Below are 26,031 nucleotides of genomic sequence, written 5' to 3' on the forward strand. Positions count from 1 at the left end.
CTGGTCCACTGGTCTCAGTTTTTCCAAATCCTTTCTCTCCTCAAACCCACCTCTTTCACAAGTTGAAACTAGAGGTCCTGCTTTTTTTGTTGTGGTTGTTAATCCTCACCTGAGGATATTTTTCCCATTGATTTTTAGACAGAATAGAAGGGAGGGAGGAGGAGGAGAGAAAAAAAGAGACATTGGTTGGTTGCTCCAACCGAGGCTGAGGATTGAACCGGAAACTCTGGTATGTATCCTTGACCAGGAATCGAACTTGAGACCCTTCAGTCCGAGAGCTAACGCTCTAACCATTGAGCCACCAGCCAGGGATAGGAGTGCTGCTTTGAAGCTCCTCCTTGTCTGCATGAATCTTCCCCTCCTGCCAGGTAGCCTCTGTTTTGAGGGAAGGAACGAGGTGCTGGAGAGGGCCCTGTGCAAAGGAGCTGCTTACTCGGTGCGCCTTGACCAGCAGGGGAAGGCTGCAGGGGAGGGAGGAAGGCCGCGGGCCGGCAGAGCACGCCTTGAAGATGAAGCTCCAGCCACAGGCCTCTCCCCGTCTCCTTCCCGTGCGCCGTGAGAAGCAGTGTCTTGGGACGGGCAGGGGTGGGAGGTGGGCTCTGGCTATGCACCTCCCGGCACCGTTGACCTTGATGGTAAATACAGAGTTTTGGCATCTTCTCTGTTGTGATTGCCAGTGCTCACTCAGGCCAACGCACACACTCTCCCTCTTGCTGTGCATGTTTGCCTACACACACACACACACACACACACACGGGAGCATGCCAAGCCCGGTCTGAATGCTCTGGGCTGCCGTTGAGAAGCAGCACACATAGGCTTGGTCTGGCCAGTTCCTCCTCTCCCTTCGTTTTTTTTTGCCAACAATGGTCTTGGCAGCGTGCAGCCCTGTAGCCTGAAAGCCAGTGGAGCCTGGCTTGTTCCCTCTCCTTCTTATTGTCACCCTCCCTTCCACCCCACACCCTCCGCCCGGTGCTACAGCTGCCTCCGAGGGCCTAGGGTTGCGGCTCCTTTCAGACTGAGTCCAGTTCACCTAAACCACGTGGGGAATCTGGCGGGAGGCTAGGCGGCTCCCCCACCCCACTGGAAGGTGAGTGGGTAGTAGACCCAGAGGAGTTAAACTGGGCTCCTCTGCTCGAGGGCTGCTGGCCTGGGAGACAAATGTAGGGGGTTTCAGAAAGTGAACCAGCGGCATTTATGATGCCCATGGCCATCTGCCGTATCACCGCCCACAGGGAACGGGTCGGAGCTGCCTGGCCTAGATCTGACCTCAGAAAAAGCCTGGCTCCTGTGATATTCTGAACTCCACCTTCCCTGCCTCTTCCAGCCCCGCCCCTCTTAAAGCCTCTCCCAGCACATCCTGGGTCCTAGAAAGAAAGAATTTAAATGGTTGTGTCCAGTTTTAGCTATGACTGTGGCATGACAGGCTTGGTCCCCACCTGAAGGAATTTTAAGGAGCAGCTTAAGTGAGGAAGAACGTTTCGAAGGATTGGATCTTTCCTTCCTGGCATGATGACACCCAGCTCTCGGCTCTCAAGCAAGTCCCTTCTCCTAATTCACTCCAACTTGGGGGCAGGGGGATTGTGACTGAGGAATGACCTTAAAGTATCTGGAAGGATTCTAGCTCTTCAATAATTCTTGGGAAATCTTCTTCCATATAATTATCTCTTCCTTGAGGTATTCTCAGTTCAACAGACCCGTGTCTCTTTATCATGGGGGTCTGGGGAAACAAAACCCATCTCAGGTTCTAAATGGAATCTAATTCCATTTCATCTAGACCAGTGGTTCTCAACCTTCTGGCCCTTTAAATACAGTTCCTCATGTTGTGATCCAACCATAAAATTATTATTGTTGCTACTTCATAACTGTAATGTTGCTACTGTTATGAATTGTAATGTAAATATCTGATACGCAGGATGGTCTTCGGCGACCCCTGACCCACAGGTTGAGAACCGCTGATCTAGACCTTGATCAGATTCTCATCCTAATTTCTCTCCCAGCTACCCCAGCCCCTGAGAGGCACTTTAGCACCCTCAAAGCCATCCCATGGCATTAGATTCACATTTTTAACTGGAAGGCACCTTGGAGCTTATCAATTCTAACTCCCCAGGGAGGAGACTGAAGCCCACCAATGGGAAATGACTTGTTCAAGGTCACACAACATTTTAGTGGCAGAATTAAGATGAGAACTCAGGGCTTTGACTTCTGATCCAGTGCCGTTTCTGCAAAGCCACACCACTTCAGCATCGCCACTCAGTTCAGAGCTTGGGACCAGGGATGAGGTCTTTGGGAAGGATCAGTCCCTGTTGTACCCCCCACCCTCCAAGAAAGCTCTTATTTTGTGTTTCATTGACGCAGTAAACTGCAGCAGGCTCAGGGTTAGGAGGAGGCAGGGGGTTCGGGAAGCTGCTGGGCTCCCCGCCTGTGCTGATGGGGGCTTGTCCAAACCGACCTGGGGAGCAGGTGTGGGCCCTTTGTCCCAGAGCTTCTCGAAGAACAGTTTGTTCTGCAGGGGCTGCAGCCAGGGTGGAGAGTGACAGACACCATCACCGCCCTGGAGCCTGCTGCAGCTGCTTCCTGTTGTCAGAGGGCTCCTCCACCCAGGCGCTGAGCTCCCTGGCACTCCCTTGCCCCTGCCTAGCTCTCCACATGGTCACCTGCCTCAGTAGGCCAGTGGCTTCCCATGGACAGAGGAAGACCGAGTTAACGGGTGAGAGCTGAGGAAGGACCAGGCACATTCCCAGCCTCATTGCTGTGCAAACAGGGTCTCGTCCCCTGCAAGTGCATGTTCATTGCTGCCCATCTTCCCTTCCCTGCCTGGAAGACCTTTCCTACCAGCTCTGCAGAGCTGAAGGCTCCCCATGCTTGGGCCCCCCTCAGCCTTGCCTGCAGTGACTTGCCCCTGCCCCGAGGATTGTCCAGCCTGAGAACGTGGGCTGGTCTCACGCTGCCTTGTGTTGTGGTTTGACATTTCGCCTGGGTTTGCTTTGTCTCCTCTTGAAGACTTTATGACAGGAAAATTTGGGTCCCTAACCACTACCTCCTACTTCAAAGAAGATCCCTTACAGAGCTGAGCTTAGAGCTGACCCTATTGTGGGGGAAAATAAAACCTCACAGAATGTCCCAATGCCTCTGTCTTAGTTCCTGCCTGAATGTCAGTCAGGCCAGGCTGGGAGGGGGAGGACGACGACAGGGGCTTCCCTCCCCAGAATATTCTGCCTGCAGTCACGTTGCCTCATTACAGGAAGCTGGCCAAGGCCTGCCCCTCTCCAAGCCTGCTCCCCGGCCCCCTCTGACTAACAGTGAGTGTTATGGGGCTGACCGGAGTGGACCAGCCCTTGTCCGACAAAGAACTCCTACTTGTGAATGCTGGCAGGTGGATGGCAAGGGAAAGGGAAGGGTGGTGGGCACTTGCCAGGCTTCTCCCAGGTCCACTCCAGGGCACCACTCACAGAGCACGCTCAATGGGGCCTCTTCAGCCTTGCTCTCTCCTCTACCCCCAATCTCAGGTAGGGCCTAGGCCCTAGCTAATTCTACCCGGGGGGATCTGAGAGGGGCTGGGGTGGGGGTGGAGTGAGCAGTAACCCGGGACTCTCAGCCCAGGCTCTTCCCCCTATTGTGAAATGGCCTTGGATGAGGGCCAAGCAGGAAGCTGCCTCCTATATCTTCTACTGTGAGTCCTGGTGCCTGGGGTGTGAGGATGGACGCCAGGCTCTTTCCTTCCCAAGGGAGGGCAGAGGCTAACACAGAGCCGACCTGCTAGGAGAGCCTGAGCTGCCCTGGGCTAATCATGAGGGGCCTATGCTTTTCCTTCCACCCTCTGTCCCAGGCCCTGGGGCTTTCCGAGGGCTGTGAAGGGCAGTGGAAAGTACATGGGCCTGAGGCTCAGGCTTCCAGCCTTTACCCTGCCACTAGCAAGCTCTGTGACCCGGGGCCAGTCACGTTCCCTCTTGGGTCTCACTCGCTTTTCTTACTTGCCAGTAACCAGGCGGTAAAGGCTTCTTGCAGCTTGATGTTGTGACTCACTGAAGTCCGTGATTCATGGATGTTATTACCAGGACTTGGCTCCCATCTGACGGGAATCTGCCCATTGTGTCTGTCTAGGTTCCCCGCGTAACTCGACATCTGCTGGTCTCTCAGAGCCATCGGTGGAGTGGCTTCCTTGGACAATGAAGAATGAATGATGACAGAGGCTAAGAGATGAACAGCACCTGTGACTTTTGGGAGTTAGGGCACCTGGGTAATTTGTACAGAAACTCTGGCTTTATAATTTCCTGTCCTTGACTTCCAGGCAGGAAATTTAAAATTTTGGGACCCCTAGTCATCATGAATTAAGGGTCCCCTCCTCCCACTTGCTGCCCATGGAAGCGGGGAAGGCAGCCAGGGAGAGGACAGAGTTCTTGTTGTTGCTGTTGTTGTTGGGGGCAGAGTCCTCCGTGCCCCAGGCCTCCAGCCTCCGCGGGACAGTTGGAACGACAACCACACTTGCTTTTCTTGGTCTCAGTTTCCCTCATACAATATGGGGTGCGGTGACCCCCCTCCTCCCGAGGTTCAGCGAGGAAGAAACTCATCGCAGGGGAAGGCCTGTTAAAGACCACGGGTGTTTCGTGAGTGCCACAGCCCGGCTCTGTGCACGCTGACTTGTATATATACGATGGGGTGCAGTCTGTGGGGTGCTGAGAACTCCTTTTAATCTCCCCAAAGCCCACCTTCAGAGTCCTTTCTTTGTTTAAAATTGCCTAAGTTGCCTCCAAAAGTGGAGTGTGTGTGTGACATATGTAACCATTTGTCATGAGCCTGTTAGCACGGTTGGCTCCCAGATGGGTTGCTCTGCTCAGTGAGCTGAGGTTAGTGAGCTGGGGTTTGGTGGGGGTGGGGAAGAGGGGGTTTTGGAGGGTGGAATATTTGCACTTGAGTAGGAGGGGAAAATAGCAATGAAAGCTGGCCTTGCACCATGCTTTCTCACTTATGACAACCCACAGCAGTGCGAGGCAGACACGCCCATTTTACAGTTGAGGAAATGGAGGCTCATCGGGGTTGAAGAAGCGACTTTCCTTCAGAGACAGCCAGCAGGTGGGGGGCCTAGAATCCGAGAACTAAGGACCCGGGAGGCAGGAAAGGCCTGTGCGGGGTGGGAGTGTGCGGGTGTGGCTGGGACGGTGGGACACACGGCCTTGGACGTGGCTCCATACCAAGAGGGCGGGAGAGAAAGATGAGAGGTGGACTCCCCAGCTTTTCTGCTCTGCCCAGGCCTGGTTCCCAACTTCCCACCTTCTCCTACACGTCCCTCCCCCTCCCTGGACACCTGACAGGCCCTGGGCTCCCAGGCTGTGCTGTTTGCTGCTCTTCTCGGGGCGCAGAAGCAGCGCAGCTTGGGGCTGGCTCTAAAGTGGGTGAACCCGGGTTCCGACCTCCACTCCACCCCTTACTGGTTGTGTGACCAGAGGCACCTTGCTGTGTCACCTCTGGTGCCTCAGTGTCTCTGTCCAGAAAACGTACATAAACAACATTCCCCGCACATGACTCTTACGAGGGTTCAAGAAAGAAGGTTCTTAAAGCACTAGAAGTGAGCCTGGCACTTAGTAAATTCTTAAAAATATAAGCCACCTATTATTATCTGAGAAAAAAAAAAATCAGTTCCTCCTCTAATGCAGATCTCGGTCAGCTTCCCGTGACCCCTCACCTAGCGCAGTGCGCCTGGCACGAGTGGGTGCTTGTCTAGTCCTCGCTTAATGATGGAATGAATGACAATATCCGTCACCCAGAAACTTCTAGCCACAGCAGAAATGACTTTGAGAAATAATGACCAGAGTCTTGGATACTGGTATGGTCCCAGGTAATGGGACAAAAGATCTGGGAAGACGGGCGGCCCGCGGCTGCGCTTGTCCGGCGAGGTCAGGGCGTCCCCTGCCGGCCGCAGGGAGCGCTGCAGGCAGGGCTCGGCCGGCGCGCGCGCCGCTGAGGTGCCCGCCTGGAGGGGGGACATGGTGGTATTGCCTACTTCCTTATTTCTCTGTGAGCAAAGGGAAGGCCAGTGCCAACCACTGACACTCGTGAGCTCCAGTAACTTCCCTAGGGCCCCCAGGCGGGGCCGGGGGCTGAGAAGCAGTAGCTCTCAGAAGTTTGCACGTGGAAGTAATTTTAGCAATCTGACCTAAGTCTATAACATAATGGTGACACATAAAAGAAATACATCTATTTGGTGCTTACCGTGAGCCCTTTACATAGATCATCTCACTGAAACCTGACAACAACCCTTTGGGGTAGGCACTAGGCGGAGGAAACTGCAGGTAAAGTACCTAGCTCAAAGTAAGGGACAAGAGGCAAACCCGGGCCCCCCTGACTCCCAGTCCGGTGCTCTCGCCAGGCCGCTCCAGGCCGCTAGGGCTGGGATCTAAACCTGGGAGTTCGTCCTGGGGGCGTGGGAAGCAGAAGTCCCTGGGGCCCCGCATCTCCCAAGAAGATACACAGTGAATGCTTGTGCCTTGACTGACTGATACGAAGAATAAAGGAATTGCTCGTTGGGAGTGTCTGGGTGGATTCAGTTTAAGGAATGTGTTGCCATGGCTACAGGGAGGTTATTCTCTCATTCTGAGCACCTGGATGTCTAGGACACACCCTCAATTCCCTCTGGCCGCCCCTGTGGCCTTCTCTAGGATGCTGCCACCAGAGCTAACCACGTCCCACAGACCCGGGGGTCTGCCATGTCATTCCCTTCTGTTTCAATGACACCCTCCCTCCCTTCCTTCACCCTGAGCTGACCCTGACGGCAGCACACTGGGCCTACAGGGAGGCAGTTCAGGACCCGCGGTGCCCCTCAGGGTGACACTGGAAACCAGCACAGCATCTGGCAAGGTGGGCACTCATCCATGCTTGTATCATCGTGACCTGCTTCCGTAGAACGAATCCCTCTTGACAAAGTGAAAAGGGAACCGCCAACTCCAATCTAAGGCACTAGGGTGCCTACCTTAGCTCACTTACCTCTCCCAGTTCACAGGGTAGGCACTTGAATTACGTCCCCATTTTATAGATGAGGGAACTAAAAGACCAAAGGATTTAAGTAAATTTGGAATAAAAAAAAATTAGCAGGTGTTTGCAGTGAAAAACCATGTACTGAGCACACCCTCCGGTGCCATCTGATTATAGCTTTTCTTGGCCTTTAAACTAGTTTGCAAACCGCAGGTTGGAGAGACCAATGGCGGTGCTGAGGTTCAGTCTATGCGTATGCAAATGAATTCTGTTCAACCTTCCTCTCTTGTGAGAAATTCAATTTTGCTTCCATTTATACATTCATTTCAATACTCCGGATCTATAAATGGTCTGTTCTTTGAATTCACCTTGAATGAGTTGTAGCATCTCTCTGGTTCCCTGATTAATAATAAAGTAAATAGATCTTAAATATGTGTGTGAGAGTCATTTCACCTTTTTTTAAAAAAGTGACCTTTCAATAGAGACATGTAATTTGCCTCCAGTCACTTAGGCAAGGAGAGGTAGAGCTGTTACTCAAACCCAGGCAGCCAGGCGGCATCTGTGTTTATAACCATCACCGTAGTCCAGACACTGCAAAGCTTAATTGCATTCGAGTAACCACAGCTGTAAGTTAATCAACCCGTATCTAAATAAGACCTTTTGACCTAATTCAAACCCTAGCCCTAATTAAAACCTAATAAATTCAATCGTACTCTGCCTAAGGAAAGGACATGTATGGCCACAGCATTCTGGAGAGATGATCTTAGGTGACACAAGCGGACACTTCTCCAGGCCCTGAGGCCCCAGGCCTCTGAGGAGTACGGGGTGCTCTCTCCTCCCAGGCCAGCCTGCAGCAGGCCCACACTTGGGCCTAAGGCTGGGCAGGTACACGCAGGTGTTCTGTGCTGGGGGGCTCGGTGCTGCACTCAGTGCTGCCGAGGCCTTTGCCGAAGGCCCCAGGAGGTGGGAGGGGATTTGGGAGGTATTTTCATTTCCCAGTTCTCTTAGGGCGAGTGCAGGAGAAGAGACCAAAAGGTGTCTGGTCCATGTAACTTGGAGACTGGGACCCAGCTTCCTGCCTCACATACTCCTCTGCTCCAAGGGCCAAAAGCCACCAACCTAACTGCAAGGCAGAATTTTGTGTTTTTGACAAAATTTAACCATGTCTTTTTAACATAGACTCTCAGTGTCATTGTTCACTGAGCTGTCTTTATTCCAGACTGATCATTAACAATCCATTGTTTTCCTCATTGGGGAATTTATTTTTGGATCTCTATTTTTAAAAATTGACTTGCTTCATTATTACTTTATTCATTCACGCCACATTATTTTGTTTCATAGTACTGATTTTTATGATTCCTTTTTTATGGCAAATGATGCTGTTTTTTCATTTATGATAATGATATTAAATAAACTTCCTTAAGTGTAAAATGAGCCAACTTGAAGAAAAATATTAACTAATAATACAGGTGGTATTAGATTAGCAAAACTCAAGAAGACAGTATCTTTGCCCGACCAGTGTGGCTCAGTGGTTGAGCACCGACCTATGAACTAGGAGGTCACAGTTTGATTCCCCATCAGGGCATGTGCGGGGGTTGCAGGTTCAATTCCCAGTAAGGGGTATGCAGGAGGCAGTCAATTGATGTTTCTATCTCTCTCTCTCTCTCCTTTTCTCTCATTAAAATCCATAAAAATATATTTTACAAAGGAAAAAAGAAGGTGGTATCCAAATGACGGAAGGGGGCTGGTCCATAAATAATAACACTGTTTATTGGGAATTCATTACGTGCCAGCCCCAATGCTATGGTATCCACAGTAGCATTGTCCAGTAGAATCTGTGATGACAGAAATACTCTATTTCTGTATTAGCCAAGATATATGTAGTTATTGAATCTCTGAAATGTGGCTAGTGGGACTAAAGAATTGAATTTTTTCTTTTATTTAATTTTAATTATGTAAATGTAAGTATCCATATTTACCATGTTAGAGCATGCCTAAGAGTCTCAATTATAGCATTTTGTAAAATCTTGATAACATCTGTGAAGTATTATCGCCATTTTGCTGATAAAGAGATTTAAACCTTCAGAAACTGTCTAAGGCAGTGGTTCTCAACCTTCTGGCCCTTTAAATACAGTTCCTCATGTTGTGACCCAACCATAAAATTATTATCGTTGCTACTTCATAACTGTAATGTTGCTACTGTTATGAATCATAATGTAAATATCTGATATGCAGGATGGGCTTAGGCGACCCCTGTGAAAGGGTCGTTCGACCCCCAAAGGGGTTGCGACCCACAGGTTGAGAACTGCTGATTTAGGCCAAGCCTTAGATCCCACAAGCACTGCAACTGGTTCCACTTAAATTCATGACCATGAATATCAAGCCGGCTCTGATGTTCTCTGGCAATCTGATACCACATCTCGAATATGTTCTCTGAGGATTTCATGGTTTCTTTCAAATGTTCAACACCCTCTGCCCACTTCTCATCCTAAGCTGATGACCTGTTGTAGCAGACCTCTGCTGGGTTTTGGTTCTCCAGGATCTGAAGCTATTTGTAATCTCCCATTGTGTAGTTTTTGATGAAAGGCAAAGAAAATAAAAGGGTCGGAGGGGTTACCCTCTATCTGCCCTCAGGACTTAGATGTTGACCAATCTGGGACTCCCAACAAAGACTCTGACTTCTAGAAATTCCAAAGCCTACGGCTCGTTAGAGATTATTCCTAGTGGTGGTCATGGCAGAGTGGTCCTGTGCTAGTAGCCCCATAGGAGAGGTTTTCACCAGACTGTTCCAGTCTGTGTTAGTCCCGTGGCATATGGAAATGACTCTCCAAATTTTTTTATAGTGTTGACCGCACCACCGAGCTCCAAACTTGTATATTCAGCTGCTTGCTTGATAGTTCCACTTACACATGTCATAGGCATCTCAGATATTACTTCACCAAAACAAAAACTTTTCATCTTTTTTACAAAACTTTTTACTTCCTGGCAGAGCCAAGGTTGGGAGAAGAATGGAGCATCTGAGCAGCACCTCCGGCCTCCTCTCTTCTCCCCGCACCTCACTCTCACGACCTACCTGCCTGCCGCCTACTTGTCCCCCAAACATCTTCCACCTCAGGGAGTTCCCGCTTGAACAAAGGCATCAAGGAGGCCCACATGTGCCTGCCTCAGGGTGGTATGTATGTCCGGACTGATGACACTGGAGAAGGCCTGCGATGCGAGACCCTGGCCTTGCACAGTGAGCCCAAGTGCACAGAAGAGTTGCCCAGGTAGAATTTTTTTAAAAGTATATTTTACTGATTTTTTACAGAGAGGAAGAGAGAGGGATAGAGAGTTAGAAACATCGATCAGTTGCCTCCTGCACACCCCCTACTGGGGATGTGCCTGCAACCAAGGTACATGCCCTTGACTGGAATCGAACCTGGGACCCTTCAGTCTGCAGGCCGACGCTCTATCCACTGAGCCGAACTGGTCAGGGAGCCCGAGTAGAATTTTGATGGCTCTAGTACTTTACAGTCTGAAGACTCCAACAGTGATATGTATCTTGTCCCTGCTGCCATGTTTCAGGACCCTTTCCACAAGGATCCCAACAAGCTGGTGTTCTGTGAAGTCTTCAAGTACAAATGAAAGCCTGCAGAGACCAATTTAAGGCATACCTGTAAAGGGATAATTGACATAGTGAGTAATCAGCACTCCTGGTTTGGAATGAAGCAGGAATATACTCCTTTGGTTGACTTTCCAATGGCTTCCTTGGGCCCCAGGGACCATACTACTGTGGGGTGGGAGCAGACAGAGCCTATGGCAGGGATATTGTGGAGATTCACTACCCAGCCTGCTCATAAGCTGGCATCAAGACCAAGGGGCCAAACGTTGAGGTCATGCCCACTCAGTGGGAATCCCAGATAGGACTCTGTGATGGAATCTTGCACTAAGAGTGTGAAGATTTGGAGTGATAGCAACCTTTGATCCTAAGCCCATTCCTGGTAGCTGGAATGGTGTGGACAGCCACACCAACTTCAGCACCAAGGTCATTCGAGAGGAAAACGGTCTGAAGTACATTGAGGAGTCCTTCCAGAGGCTGAGCAAGCAACACCAGTACCTCATCGGAGCCTATGATCCCAAGGGGGGTGAGACAATGCCTGGAACCTAAGAGGATTCAAGAAAACCTCCAACATCAACTGATTTTTTGCTGGTGTGGCCCACTGTGGCACTAGCGTCCGTATTCCCGGGCTGTGGGCCAGGAGGAGAAGGGTTACTTTGAAGACAGGCACCCCTTTTCGGGGGTGACAGAAGCCCTCATCTGCATGGGTCTTCTCAACGAAACTGGTGATGAGCCCTTCCAGTACAAAGACTAAATGGACTAGACTTGCAGCCATTGAACCCCTCCTAATTAATTCTTCATCCCGCTCCCACTCTTGCCTCCCTCTCAATTGTTATAATAGTTGTAACTCAAAGGGTGGAATATCAAGGCCTTTTTTTTTAAAGGCCTTTTTTTATTCTTCGTGAAAACAAAAGCAAAAGCTTTTAACTTCCCAAGTCTTTCTTATCTTAGCAAATGGCACCACCATCCATCCAGTTGCTCAAATAAAAAACCTATGAGACAGCCCTGATTTCTCTTTTCCTCTTAATGCTCATATCCAATTGAATGACAGTCCTGTTGACTTTACAGTGTCTTCACTTAAGGTTGTCTGTAGGTTCTGCAACTTTAAGCAAAATGACCTGTAATGAAAACAATTTTACCATAGGCTAATTTATATAAACAAGAGTTAAGTTCCCAGGGCATGTCATCAACATAATGAAATGATGTTGAACAAAATAAAGTTAATTGAGGACCTGCTGTATACCCTAATCTGATTCCAAGTGTACTAGCACCTGGACTTTTGCAATAACTTCTGTGGTAGCCTCCCCCCGCCCGATACCCAGAACTTGTGAATATGTTACCCTAACATGTTTAAAGGATTTTGCAGAAGTGATTAAATTAAGGATCTTGAGAGAGGGCGGTTATTCTGGATCGTCCAGGTGTGCCCAATGGAACCATAAGGTCCTCATAAGAGGGAGACAGGAGGATCAGAGTCAGTAGGAGGAGATGTGATAATCAAACCAAGAGGTTGAAATGATGTAAGGAAGAGGCCATGAGTCAAGGAATGCAGGTGACTTCTAGAAAGGTAAGAAAACAGATTTCCACTGAAGCTTCCAGATGGAATGCAGCCCTACAGACACACTGATGTGAGAAGCCTGACCTCCAGATCTGGAAAAGAATAAATTCACCCTGGCCAGCATTGCTCAATGGTTGGAGCATCGGCCCAACCACCAAAGGGTCGAGGGTTCGATTCCCAGTTGAAGACACGTACCTGGGTTGCGAGAGGCAACCAGTTGATGTGTCTCTCTCACATAGATGTTTCTCTCTCTTCCTCTCTTCCTCTCTCCCTCTCTCCCTCTTCCTATTTCGCTCCCTCTCCCCTTCCCTCCCTCCCTTCCATTCTCTCCAGGAGCAATGGAGAAAATAGCCTCTGGTGAGGATTAACAAAAAAAAAAAGGAAAAAAAAGGAATTCATGTTGTTTTAAGCATCTAAGTTTGTGGTAAAGGAAACTAATACAGTCCTCTAGTGCAGTGGTTCTCAACCTTGGCTGCACATTAGAATCATCTGTGAATCTTTTTAAAATCCTGATTTCTGGGCCTCATCCTCCAGAAATTCTGTTTGTTATGGGGTGGGACCACAACATTAGTAACAAAGAAACAGAATTTCCGGAGGATGAGGCCCAGAAATCAGGATTTTTAAAAAGATTCCCAGGCGATTCTAATGTGCAGCCAAGGTTGAGAACCACTGCTCTAGTAGGACTCCCTGTTTCCTGCCTTGTCTCTCTGCGAACATTCTCCACACCACAGAAAGGGAGATCTTTTAAAAATGTAAGTTAGATGGTCACTATCCTGTTTAAAGCTTAACAAGAAACTTCTCTTTGTATCTGGAACAAAATCCAAACTTACCATGGCCATAGGCCCTACACGACTACCTCTCCAAGCTCTCCACACTCCTTCACTCTCCTTCCGAATGCCCTCTCCATTCCCACCCCACCCCAGCCTGTGGAAACAGGGCGACCTGCCTCCCCGTGGGGACTTTGTCCTACCCAATGCCCGTTGTCTGAGACGCTCTGTCCCCATTCCCCTTGGTTCCCGGGGATTCCCCTGACCCAACCAACCTAAGGAGTGCCCTCTGATTCTCGGCTGTATCACCCTGTTGACTTGTGTCCGCAGCGCTTACCATTATCTGAAGCTGCACCTCTTACTTGTTTTATTGTGTGTTTCTTCACTACTCTTTTAATCCAAGCTCCAGGAAGCGGGGGATGTAGCTTGTCTTGTTCTGTTGTATCCCCAACTCCTGCAGCAGTGCCGAGCACAGGCCTGGGAGGCTCAGCGAAAACCCACCGCACGTGGAGTGCTGACTTCAAGCCAAGGGTCTAGGGCTCAGGTTGGCTCCTGGCATCGCAGGGCCTCCGACGCGGGTCTCTTGATCGAACCCAGAGGTAAAACCAAGGCCGGGTTCCAGTCCTTCTTGCTAGAGGTCCTTTAGGGCCACCCGGCCTGGTCGGAGAAGAGGGGGTGTTCAGAGACCTGCCATGGCAATTTAGAATAATAATGATAATGAAAATAACAGTAACAGCCAACATTTATCCAGAACTTTCTCTGTGCCAGGCACTGTTCTAGGTGTTTAATAGAAATTCACTTATTCGTCACAACCAGTGAAGTGGACACTATTATTATCCTGATGGCAGCGGTTCTCAACCTGTGGGCCGCCGAACGACCCTTTCACAGGGGTCGCCTAAGACCATCGGAAAACACATATATAATTACATACTGTTTTTGTGATTAATCACTATGCTTTAATTATGTTCAGTTTGTAACAATGAAAATACATCCTGCATATCAGATATTGACATTCCGATTCATAACAGTAGCAAAATTACAGTTATGAAGTAGCAACGAAAATAATTTTATGGTTGGGGGTCACCACAACATGAGGAACTGTATTAAGGGTCGCGGCATTAGGGAGGTTGAGAACCACTGCCTTATGGTAAGGATGGGGAAACCGAGGCACGGCCCTGTTAGGTAGAAACCGTAGGTCCTCCCTCGGCTCTAACCGGGGAGAGAGGACTTCTCGCCAGTGAAATCCCAGCGGCCCAAAGGCGGGGGCTGGGCGGGGGCTGGCGGGGCGTCCCAGAGCGCAGGCGCGGGCAGCAAGGGCGGGGAGAGGGCGGAGGCAGGGATTGGTGGGATAGAGTTGCCATCGAAAAGCGGAAGTCCCCACCCAGCCTGGCAGGAACTTCCGGCCCCGATTGCTTGGGTCTTCTGTGGCCTGAGTGGGGCGGCGGAGCCGGGATGGTTCTGCTGGAGAGTGAGCAGGTGAGTGGGGGCCGGACCGCCGGGGAGGGTGCCGTCGGGCTTAGCTCGGGCCGCCGTCGCCTGGGGCGGGTGGGAGTGCGGCGTGACGCGGCGGGACCTGCGGCTGCCCGACGGGGCCTGGTGTGTTGTGTTGCAGTTCCTGACGGAGCTGACCAGGCTCTTCCAGAAGTGCCGGCTGTCGGGCAGCGTGTTCATCACCCTCAAGAAATGTAAGCAGCCAGCCCCGCGGCCGGGTCGGGGCGGGAGGGGGCGGGGAGGCCGCGTGCCCAGCCCGGGTGCCCGGTGTCGGGGAACCCGAGTCAGCCCCCGACGCATTCCCGCCTTCCCTTCCCCCCTCCTCCGCGTACTGGGCACCTTCAGGGCAGGGGGACCAACGACTATCAGGGGCTGTGGCGGGCGCGCCCGCAGCGCTTAGCAGCAGAAGCCGGTCCCGGTTACAGCGGGGCCCGCCGCCATGGCTCTTCGCCTTGTCGGGGTCCCCAACCCCGCCGCGGAGAGTGGAGATAGCAAGTCGTTGTCCAGGTGTGGGCCAAACCTGAGCTGGTGGCGGGTCCGGTGGCCGGCAGCTGGAGCAGTGCGGGTGGAGGGGGCCCGCTCTGTTCCTCCCCCGCCTGTTCGCTCTCCGCCGGCCTCGCACCCCTGTGGCTGTGGTCACCAGCTGCGTTTTCCTTGCAGACGATGGCCGAACTAAACCCATTCCGAGGAAGGGCTCCGTGGAGGGCTTCGAGCCCTCAGACAACAAGTGTCTGTTAAGAGCCACTGATGGGAAAAAGAAGATTAGCACAGTGGTGAGTCCGGTGCCTAACACTGCAGTTTTGGAGTTTAAGGACTTAAACTTAACCGAGCAGGTGGCATATCTGAACCAGGTTTTGTTTTTATTTTATTTTTAAAGGAAACATTTATTTTTCATTGATTTCAGAGAGCAAGGGAGAGGGAGAGAGAGAGAGAAACATCAATGATGAGAGAGACTCATTGATCGTCTGGGTCCTGTACGCCCCCTTTTGGGGATCGGGACTGAAACCTGGGCATGTGCCCTTGACCGGAATCGAACCCAGGCCCCCTCAGTCCGCAGGCCGATGCTGTATCCACTGAGCCAAACCGGCTGGGGCTATTTTATCTTTTAAAGAATAGTCTATTGATTTTTACAGAGGAAGGGAGAAGAGAGAAACATTGGAGGGAGAACGCAACATCGAAAGGCTGCCTCCAGCACAACCCCTACTCGGGATGAGCCTGTGCACTAGACATTGCCCGACCGAGCTACACCGTCCAGGGCCTGTTTTTGTTTTAAATGAAGGGTAGTTATTATGTAGCTCCCCAGCTGTTTTGGGATCTGCATTTTTTTTTCCTCTTTTTAAAAATCCTCACCCGACGATACGTTTTTATTGATTTGAGAGAGGGAGAGAGAAACATCGATCCGTTACCTCCCATTCGTGTCCCGACTGGGGATCAAACCTGCAGCCTAGGTATGTGCCCTTGCTGGGAATCAAACCCATAACCTTTTGGTGTATAGGATGACACTCCAACCAAATGAGCCACCTGGCCAGGGTGCGATCAGGGCATTCGTTTATTACCTTTGTAATAGAAAACTCAAGAGCAAAATTAAAATGAAGGTGGAGTCAAACACTTGTTCTGCTGAAAGTTTTGTAGAAATAAAATTAGCATATTGGTCCTTACTCATAGTAGCATTGTAAGGAGCAGTGAATATATGATTTCTTACGCCCTTAGCTTACTGTGCTGGGCTTTCCATGACCAACTTCTTCTCACCAGATGATGCTTTTAAGCTAATTATTCCTTTTCTTTGTGGTTCACATAGTAAGCATGTAGCTATATGTAGACTTGGTACTTGAGAGAGTATAAATTTAGTCCAGAGCACTAGTGTTCCCTTTCAAGGTGGAGGCTGAATATGGCTAGAAAGGGAACAGTAGCGCTCTGGACTAAATTTATATTCTCAAGTACCAAGAGACTCCCTGGGTTCTGAATGAATACAGACACACCGCTTTTATTACGCATTGCTTTATTATGCTGCCAGTTGTTGCATTTATTACAAATTAAGGCAAGGCCCTCCACCAGCAAAAAGGCTGTGACTTGCTTTGTTGTGATAATCGCTTTGCTGTGGTGGTCTGGAACCAAACTCGCAATGTTTGAGATATGCCTGTACTTTATTCTGCTGGGGCAGAACCAGACTAGCCTCCCTTTCCAGTCACATCAGTACAGGATATTCATGAGCCTGAAGATCATAATTAGTTGTTGCCTCCCTTTACCAGTTATTTCGAGGACATTTACAGTAAAGCTATGGGGTTTTAAAAAATAAAGTTGGGTATCAAAAAATAAGAAAACCCAAAGAATTTTTAGAGGTAGGATTTCTTGTGGTAGCTTGCATTTTGCTTAAATAGGCCTGAATTAAAGGAAGATAGGTTTAAAATAAGATGGGGAGTAGTTTAAATGTATCCTGCAGAAAAGAGTAGTACTTAGTCCTTTGACATCTCAGCACCCAGGGAGAAAAGTCGATGCCATCTGTGTAAGAGATTTCAATAGAGGTGAGAAGCACAGCTTCTTTAGGAACATAATTCTGCCTCTTTCCCATCTTGGCACAAGTCTCACGTGGAAAAAAGCACAAACTTTGCTGCTTCCCAGGCAGAGGAGAGTGAATTAGGAAAATAGCCTTTAGTGTATCATGTCCTCTGAGATTGAGAAGGAATATTTTAGCGTTTAGGATGCTGTCTTCATGAGGCTTTTGAGTTCTTATCTAGGGTGAGGCAGGGGATTACTGTATGGATACCAGGGGTGACCATTTTCCCCTCCTCTTTTCCAGGTGAGCTCCAAAGAAGTGAATAAGTTTCAGATGGTGAGTTTCTGCTGTTACCTATGTCCCTTTCTCAGGGCAAGTCAGCGTAACATTGAACACTGGGTGAGCACTGATATTTAGGTTCACTGCTCTCCTATGATATGTTACCGGTAGTTTATGATTAAGAGCTGCCAGGCTATGAATTTTACTTTCAACACTGATACTGTCTTCCTTTTAAGTTTTTATAAGCTAGATTTTGTCATCTTAGGCTTCAGATATGCTCTGCCTATAGTAAAGTTGAACAAGAAGTTGCCTATATTTATCTGTTTTTGCTTAAAAAAAAAAAGAAGTGCAACTCACAGTGGATGAGCATTGCAGAAGCTGCTAAAATGTGAGTGTTTTCCTCTTACACCACTTTCCTTCAGGTACAAGTGTCGCATGGCATTATTTGCTTTATCAGGTAGACGTTCTGATTTGGCCACACTAAAGCCATTAAGGGAACAGGGCAGCTGCCCCACCCATTTGTAACCCTTCCCGCTAAGGTCGTGCTCCGTGTCTTTCAGGCTTATTCAAACCTACTGAGAGCAAACATGGACGGGCTGAAGAAGAGGGACAAGAAGAGCAAGAGTAAGAAGAGCAAGGCAGCTCAGTGACGGCCCGGATTCCCCGCTTTCACCACCTCACCACCACATTGCTGTTTTCCTTCGGTTTTTACTTTTGGCCACAAAACTAGGTTTCTGGTTCCCCGACATTAACTGTTTTCATGTGAGATTATGTTCGTTTGGACGGAAGAAGAGCTGTGATGTTTACAGGGTAGTTATAAGAAGCCAGTTTATTTTAGATCTGGCTAATTGGTCTGTGTTGCCTACTTGTGTATTCCTGGATTTTAGTTATAGAATCTGTAGGCATCTGTGTGAAGAACAATGCATCATTAAACCTGTCTATTTATCAGCACTGACTATCTCTTATTTATTCTGTTTCTCTCCCCATATTAATAATTCCTGGCAGTAAGGACTGATTCTGGGATGATGTGATTATGAATAGCCTTTAGCCCTATTTTCTAGGTTATTGGTATTGAAACCTGAAAATTTTATTAAAAGTTGTTAGCTCATGGGTATTCTTCCCAACTGGCTATATAAATTTTTTTTTTTTTTTTTAAGAATAGTTTATTGATTTTTCAGAGAGAGGAAGGGAAAGGGAGAGAACCATCGAAGAGAGTGCAACATGGATTGACTGCCTCCTGCATGCCCCCTACGAGGGATGGAGCTCACAACCTGGCATATGCTCTTGACTGGGTATGAAACCCAAGATCCTTTGGTGCATAGGTGGATGCTAACCATTATGCAACACCAGCCACAGCCAGGCTATATAATTTTATCATAGTTCCTTTAGCAAATTTGAATGAATTCTTATAGTCAAATTAGAGTTTGCTTAATCACCTTAGGATAAGCATATTACAAAATTAAGACTAAAGATTACAAGTTAATGATATTTGACCTCTTTATGCCCTTCAGTTTGGACATTTTCATGAGTTAGTCATTAGAGCTAAGGGAAGAACAAGGCCGTTTTCCTGTCTTCTAGCTCCACAAAACCTTTCATGTCAATAGATTTGCAATTAAAAAGGAAATATATGAAAGCATTTATTATATTGCAAAAGATAAATTTATATATATATATATTACAAATGAAAAACTTATAAAGCTCCACTTTGCGTGACAGCTTCTTAGAATGTAAAGTTAATTTAAAATTACAATGAATGTACAACATTTTACAGTTCCTGTCTGAACAATGTAATGACTGTTCTCTAGGATTAAAATAAGATTCTGTAGTAGTCATCTCTGTAGCTATACAGGAATAGCACGGACACCCTGCAAAAGAAGGGAAAAAGTAGGATCAGAATAATGGATAGAGAACAGGCTTAGTAAAAATTTATTTTTAGAGCACCTAACTGTAGGAGTTTTGTTCAATTAAAAACAAGATGGAAGGCTAGGCACTAAAACATTGCACAAGTTTTACAAAAGCTAAGGCTAGGCACTAAAACATTGCACAAGTTTTACAAAAGCTGTGACTGGTAAGGGTCTGCAGTATAAGGTCCTACACAAGGAGACCACCATTCGCTTCACAGACTTTGTCATTGCCTTTTAAATGGAAGAGAATGTGAACAGCTGGCTTCTGACATGAGGACATAAAGCAAAGTAGTCACAGCTGTTTTTCTATTTAAACACTAGAGGCCCTGTGCACAGATTTGTGCATGGGTGGGGTCCCTCAGCCTGGCCTGCACCCTCTGGAAATCTGGGACCCCTCGGGGGATGCAGCAGTGTTGAAGCAGCAGGTGGCTGGGGAGAAGCCCCAGCTGGGGTCGGGCGCAGCTCACCTAGGCCCTGCTGCACCTACTGCCACCACTGCCACCACTGCTGCTGCTGCTCGGTATTGCCGCCGTGAGCAGGAGAGGCTCACCAGCTGTGAGCCGGGCTTCTGGCTGAGCAGTGTTCCCGCTGTGGGAGCGCACTGACCACCAGGGAGCAGTTCCTGCGTTGAGCATCTGCAAGTGGTCAGTGCGCATCACAGCAACCCATCAACCAGCCATTCTGGTCGTTTTGTCGTAAAGGTTGTTTAGGCTTTTATATATATATAGATAGTTCTAGGAGTTACCTGGGTGATTAAAATTTATAATTGGGATAGTTACTTCTGAGACCTCGGTTTTGTGGTTGACAAGATCATGACTGTGGTTCAGTCCTGAGTTGCAGTTCTAACAATAACAGCTTATCAGCCATCAAACCTCTAGACAATAAACTATGTCACTTAACCCCTCCTCGAGTTTTAACCCATTTTGAAATCTGCGGTGCCTAAGTGATAACTTACTTTTTTCCTACTTTGATGTTATAAATTTCATCACAGACTACTTTCAGGTATCTTTGCTTTGGCAGGCGTGACAGCAGCTGCTTCACAGTTGTGTTAAATGCCTGTTCATCAGCATCCCACTAGAAAACATAAGTGAGACTTAACAACAGGTACTAGGGTTTATTAAGTGGCATTTTTCTGGGTCACTAATGAAAGTCCAATGCCATTCCCCCCTTTGGTTATACTGAAGAAATCATTATAGGGCAATACTGGAACTGCTGGGCAAACTGCTGGGGTTCCTCCTGGAAGCATCAGTTTTCTTTACAGCAGATCACCTTATTAGGTCTGGTTAACAATACAGCAGCACCGTGTGTGCTGATCTGACTTTAGACCAGTTATTTCTGCCTACTGTCTATTTTTTGTAATATGGACATACCACCACTGATGTGCATCCATCTGAATGGACCATAAGATAATACACTGCCAGTGTAGTGGTATATGCTTACTTAGAATACAACAACAGGAAATACAGTAGGAAGCATTAGTTTTGGGGCAAAGTTCATTTTTCATCTGATTTAATCTGGATAGACAAAGTATTCTTTTTTTAAAAAAAATATATTGTATTGATTTTTTACAGAGAGGAAGGAAGAGGGATAGAGTTAGAAACATTGATCAGTTGCCTCCTGCACACTCCCTACTGGGTATGTGCCTGCAACCAAGGTACATGCCCTTGGCTGGAATCGAACCTGGGACCCTTGAGTCCACAGGCTGACGCTCTATCTACTGAGCCAAACCGGTTAGGGCTAGACAAAGTATTCTTTGATATGATGTTGCAAAAATCACCTATACCTATGATTATAGTTAAGCATTCTTTTCTTTTTTTAAAATATATTTTTATTGATTTTTTACAGAGAGGAAGGGAGAGAGAGAGTTAGAAACATCGATGAGAGAGAAACATCGATCAGCTGCCTCCTGCACATCTCCTACTGGGGATGTGCCCGCAACCCAGGTACATGCCCTTGACCGGAATTGAACCTGGGACCTTTCAGTCTGCAGGCCGACGCTCTATCCACTGAGCCAAACTGGTTTAGGCAGTTAAGTATTCTTAATAGCAAAGGTTTAACTATTCAAAATTTAACAAGTTATTTGGTTATTTGATAATTAGGGTACGTACTAGTGTGTGTGTGGGGAGACACATAAAAAAGTACCTAAATTAAATTTTTACAAAAAGATCTTCCATACACTTCTAGTTCTATAAATGAGCTTCCCTAGTTGGAATGAAGGTATGACATGTATACTAGCAGTGGTTAAGAACATTGACTCCACTACTTTACCTAGGTTCAAATACTGGCTCTACTACTTACTAGTTGGGTGACCTTGAGTAAGATATTTAACCTCTTTACTTCTGTTCCCTATAAAATGGTGATAACAATAGTACCTCTCTCTTGGGTTTGTTATGATTAAATGAGTTTAAGATTTGTAAAATGCTTAGGACAAGGCCTGCCAGAGCCTGACACTCAATAAAAGCACTAGTTATTTGTTAAATAATCTCTGAAATTTAAAAGAAAGTCACCAGAAAAGCTTGATTCTTTTAAAATCTGATTTAGTAATATATATGTCACATAAAGGAACAAGTTTCCAAATTCCTGGAACTGACAAAAAATACCTAACATCACTAAGAAAATACCATTTTCAGTGGTTTTGTTTTTGTTTCTGTTTTTGGCAAAGCTTTGGGATTTTAAAAACCACAATGCAGAAGAGCTCGTTTTGCTTACCTCTAATGATAAACACTGTAAGATTGTTTCTTTGGGTAGATCCACCTGTCAATACACAAAAATGTACATCATCTGTCAGAGAACCCCTGGCAGCACATACTGACGTGTGATGACGGTGCCACTGTGGACGGAGCAACATGAAGCGGCTGGCAGAGTCCGGGATGCTATTGTGCTATAGAGCAGACTTAATGCACCACGCACGCAAGCCTCAGCCCTGGTGAAAGGATACGCCTAGTCCCACACACTGCACGCACTCCAGAGGTTTGACATTGCTACCCTCACTCAGTGTAGGCTTAGTGAGGCAAAGGCCTGAAACATTTAGAAAAATGATTTCCATTTTCACTTCAGAGGAAGGAAGTAGGAGAAACAAACACAAAACCTTCAATTGTTCTCCCCAGTTGTTTAGATTACACGAGATTCACATCAGTGATAACAGGCTTGTACGCCAATACTGCTGACACCGAGCAAAAAAGCCTGACCTCTGAGGAAACTACTTCGACAGTGTGGACAGACGCCATCCTCAAAAGGTTAAAGAAAGCAACTTACAGCCAAAATTTCAATTTCACTGCTTTTCTGATGTAAGTTGGCAAGGGAGGTCTGAAGTCGGGTTTGTACCTAAAAGAAAACATGTCAGAATTCAGAACCTGTCAAACCAAGCCATCTTTCTTGCCATTCTATGTCCTATTCCAGGAAACAATCACAGGTGCCAAACCTAGGCCTAGAATTTGCACTTAATCCGCCTCAGAAAGATGTATGTGTATCCCATTATGATATCGGGAAATGAGATTTTGTAGCCTATCTATAATTTGTTTAATAAACCCACCTAAGTTGCTTATTTCTTTATAATTTTGAGATGACACCTAGTAAAAAGCTCAGTGTGGTGAAACTCATGTGGAAGCAGGGAGATTTCAGTATTAAGCTAAATTTGGAAAAAGGGGAAGGTGGTAGCAACAAGAACATGAAACTGAAATACGGTAGAAAGATGTGAAAAATTAGTTTCCACCCAACATCCTGAGAAATAGCCAGGAGAGCTTACAAAAATGAGGTAACCTGATCTTCTGTATTTCAATCTAATAATTACATTTCTAAAAAATGACTGCTCTCCAATACTCACTTCTTCCCAATTGAGGCCAGCGTCCTGACCGTGCTCATTAGCACTGTCCATGCCGCCTTTCCTTCCGTCCCTCCCAATTGGAAAACCCTAACCTGTTCTCCTTGCCCCTTTCAATCCCTCAGGGACCATCTCTGAAGCAAACACTGACCTCTGTCTCTCCCGTGTGTCTGTAATACACTCTAACACTCGTATTAAATACTAGAGGCCCGATGCACAAAATTCGTGCAGGAGTAGGCCTTTGCAGCTGTGGTGGCTGCCTGGATCCCTCCCTCGTAGCCATGGCGGCTGCCTTGATCACAGGCTGCAGCCCTGACTTCCTCTGGAAGGACGTCCGGTCTAATTAGCATATTATGCTTTTATTATTATAGATATTTAATTCAGCATTCTGTTACTTATTCACATGTATTGTTCTCCACGCATAAAATGCATATGCTTCTAAGGTTACAAACTCTTTGAGGAGTGGGGCCATGTCCTATGTCTTTTATTTTACATGACACTTAGCACAGAATCAGGCAGATAATAGATACCAAAATATATGTAAAGATATTTTTGCCTCGCCGAGACCGGTTTGGCTCAGTGGATGGAGCGTTGGCCTGCGGACTGAGAGGTCCCGGGTTCGATTCCGGTCGAGGGCATGTGCCTGGGTTGCGGGCATATCCCCAGTGGAAGATGTGCAGGAGGCAGCTGATCGATGATTCTCTCTCATCGATGTTTCTAACTCTCTGTCTCTCTCCCTGCCTCTCTGTAAAAAATCAATAAAATATATTAAAAAAAAGAAAAGAAAAAGAAAAAGATATTTTTGCCTCAAGTCTTGGGATAGATCTCTTCTGCTTTGTTATTTAAAGCAAAAACAAACTCCATTTAGGCAGCCAATCAATGATTATCTCTCATCATTGATGTTTCTATCTCCTTTCCTCTCTGAAATAAATAAAAATATATTTAAAAAAACAACAACACAAACCCGCCCTGCCCCCCCCCCCCCAACTCCATCTGCCATTAGAGCCAGATGAGAAAGCTTTTGTGTAGATCCAATAATTCTGACAGCTGCTTCTAGGGGCCCACAGTCCACACTGACGCCTCTTTGGAGGACGGATGTGGCAAAATCTTGGTGCCAGAGAGATGACTGTTGATGCAACTTTCAGAAGCCACCAAGTTAGGGAAGTGGGAAGGAAAATATTTCCAGAACACTCTCTTATTCTCCTTTCCTGTTTCCTTCCTTTGTAGCTCACCTTAGACAGCCTTGGACACTAACGCACCTGAGTCTCATATCGCCGCTTCGTGCTGGCTGACAGCTTCTCTGGGGCTATCACAGTCACAGTGGGGACAACGGCTGCTCCATGGACTTCAAACAGACCTGAAACAGAGAGAGCCTCAGAATCAGGCCTTCTCTGGTCCTATGTTCTCTAACACCGAGAGGACGGAGAATACTAATAGAATCCCTCTGGGGTGACTCAGTGGGGCTAGATGATGTCTGGGCCTTGTTTTCTGTCTCTGCAACTGCCCGCAATTGCTCAGGGAGAACCCAGAACCTCAACACCCAGCAGTCTGGATGCTTCCGTCAAAACCAACAGCCTTCTCTCAGGTGGGCGTGGGAGTGACAAAAACAAAGGGAGGCGATATGAGTCACCCAAACCTCATGTACCCATGAAAAAAACAAAACATTATCTCTGTGACTAACAGTCCTTAAATCTCTCAAAGTATTTGAAATCTGATGGTGACAGAGAGCCAATGCTAACAGAAATGAACCAAAAAGATCCAATTCTGTTAAAAGCCAAATATGTCTTCTTGTGGACTTAATTAGGACACTTATTTTTCAGTAAGATAGATGTGATGAAACTAAAGGCATAACTATCACCACTGTTCCTGCTTGGCTTTCATGAAGGAAAAAAAAAAAAAAAAAAATATATATATATATATATATATATATATATATATATATATATAATCTTTCCCCAAGGGATTTCAAAATACTTTTCTTTAATCCTGTGCATGGGGAAAATTTCCAGGAAAAGTATCCACATTTAATAAATCTATACTATAAACTAAGATGAAGAAAGATTAAACCACTTATAAAAATAAGATACTAAGACAAAGAATACCAGGATCAGAAGTCACCAAATGCCCATTAATCACCAGAAATTATCTTGTTATTTTCTAAGATGTGAGTTTCAAAGCATAGGGATAAATTCTATTTGGTACAATTAATTACATATATAACTTACTTAAAAATATATATACTTGATGCAACAAGGAGTTAGCCACATAGTGCTTACAGAAAACACACACACACATAAAAGCATTATTATGTTTAGATTGTAATTAGTAATTATACCTGAAGCATTAGAAAATGACCCCTTCAGATTTTGTACTGCGAGATTATCAGAAGCTTCTCTAAAAACAACCAAAAAAAAAAAAAAATAGAAAAGAGTCAATAAGCCAAAGGCAACACAGATTACTTACAGTGAGCTATACTTAGAGTGAATCATTTTTTAAATTCAATATAAAAATATTTCATAAGTATTGGTTATTAGTGAAGGAAAAACAAAAACAACTAATTTGCACTTAATTATGCTTTTAGTCAAGAGCAGGTAAAAATTATAAAGGATGTCATTTCAAATTAACAAATGCCTAAAGATAACATTCTGATCTATTCAGCTGTTTGAAATCCTGGCTCAATATAAGAAGCTAATTTCAATGAAATGTAATGGGTGTTCTTTCCGTTCCCCTCACAATACAAGGAAACATTAGCACAGGCAGGTCCCTCCTTCATTATGGCAGCAACCTTGGCTGTCACCCACAGAACATTTAGTAAATAAGGAGATTCTTTCAAAAGCTGTGAATGGATATTCTTTCAAAGACTTTCTAGCCTTTGAGAGACAATAGCATTCTATCTTGGGAAATAATTATTTGGGAGGAAAGATTTTAAACCTTTCCTGCTAAAGCTAAATCCCATTTGGCCGATTGTCTTAATAGTATTCATGTACTCACTATTAATTAGTTGACTTTTTGTTTTCTCTTCTAAATCTCTGTCTTTGATTTGGATCTGCAGCCCTTAATACCTGGTGACTTCAAAAACATATTCCCTCGGAAAAAGCCTAATGATGAATTTATGGAAGCTAGGTGCAGATGGGAGGGGGCAGAGTCAGGGAGGGAG

At 46.6% G+C, this 26,031-nt stretch overlaps 2 protein-coding genes and 1 pseudogene across 3 annotated transcripts in view; 2 read left to right on the plus strand and 1 right to left on the minus strand.

Moving 5' to 3' along the window:
- The window catches only part of LOC308520341 (glutamine synthetase-like), a 35,912-nt pseudogene extending 24,594 nt beyond the window's left edge, over positions 1-11,318 (plus strand). The window contains exons 2-3 of the transcript in view: positions 9,992-10,232; positions 10,450-11,318. The product of the transcript in view is annotated as a glutamine synthetase-like (transcript). The remainder of the gene's footprint in view (positions 1-9,991; positions 10,233-10,449) is intronic.
- Positions 11,319-14,226: 2,908 nt separating this feature from the next.
- SRP14 (signal recognition particle 14) lies at positions 14,227-18,101 on the plus strand. The gene is made up of 5 exons (XM_081107207.1): positions 14,227-14,362; positions 14,499-14,571; positions 15,038-15,150; positions 17,175-17,207; positions 17,711-18,101. Exons 1-5 carry the CDS (start codon positions 14,339-14,341, stop codon positions 17,798-17,800), a joined length of 333 nt encoding a protein of 110 aa, XP_080963333.1. The 5' UTR covers positions 14,227-14,338; the 3' UTR covers positions 17,801-18,101.
- A 720-nt stretch (positions 18,102-18,821) lies between these two features.
- The window catches only part of EIF2AK4 (eukaryotic translation initiation factor 2 alpha kinase 4), a 96,182-nt gene continuing 88,972 nt past the window's right edge, over positions 18,822-26,031 (minus strand). Inside the window, exons 34-39 of the mRNA XM_081113194.1 lie at positions 25,210-25,268; positions 24,134-24,231; positions 22,310-22,378; positions 21,764-21,808; positions 20,010-20,128; positions 18,822-19,015 (exon numbers count right to left, since the gene is read on the minus strand). Coding sequence (XP_080969320.1) covers positions 18,958-19,015; positions 20,010-20,128; positions 21,764-21,808; positions 22,310-22,378; positions 24,134-24,231; positions 25,210-25,268 — 448 coding nt within the window. The 3' untranslated portion in view covers positions 18,822-18,957. The remainder of the gene's footprint in view (positions 19,016-20,009; positions 20,129-21,763; positions 21,809-22,309; positions 22,379-24,133; positions 24,232-25,209; positions 25,269-26,031) is intronic.

This window comes from Myotis nattereri (assembly GCF_964212035.1).
Source record: "Myotis nattereri genome assembly, chromosome: 1".
In the NCBI taxonomy this organism is placed as follows: domain Eukaryota; kingdom Metazoa; phylum Chordata; class Mammalia; order Chiroptera; family Vespertilionidae; genus Myotis; species Myotis nattereri.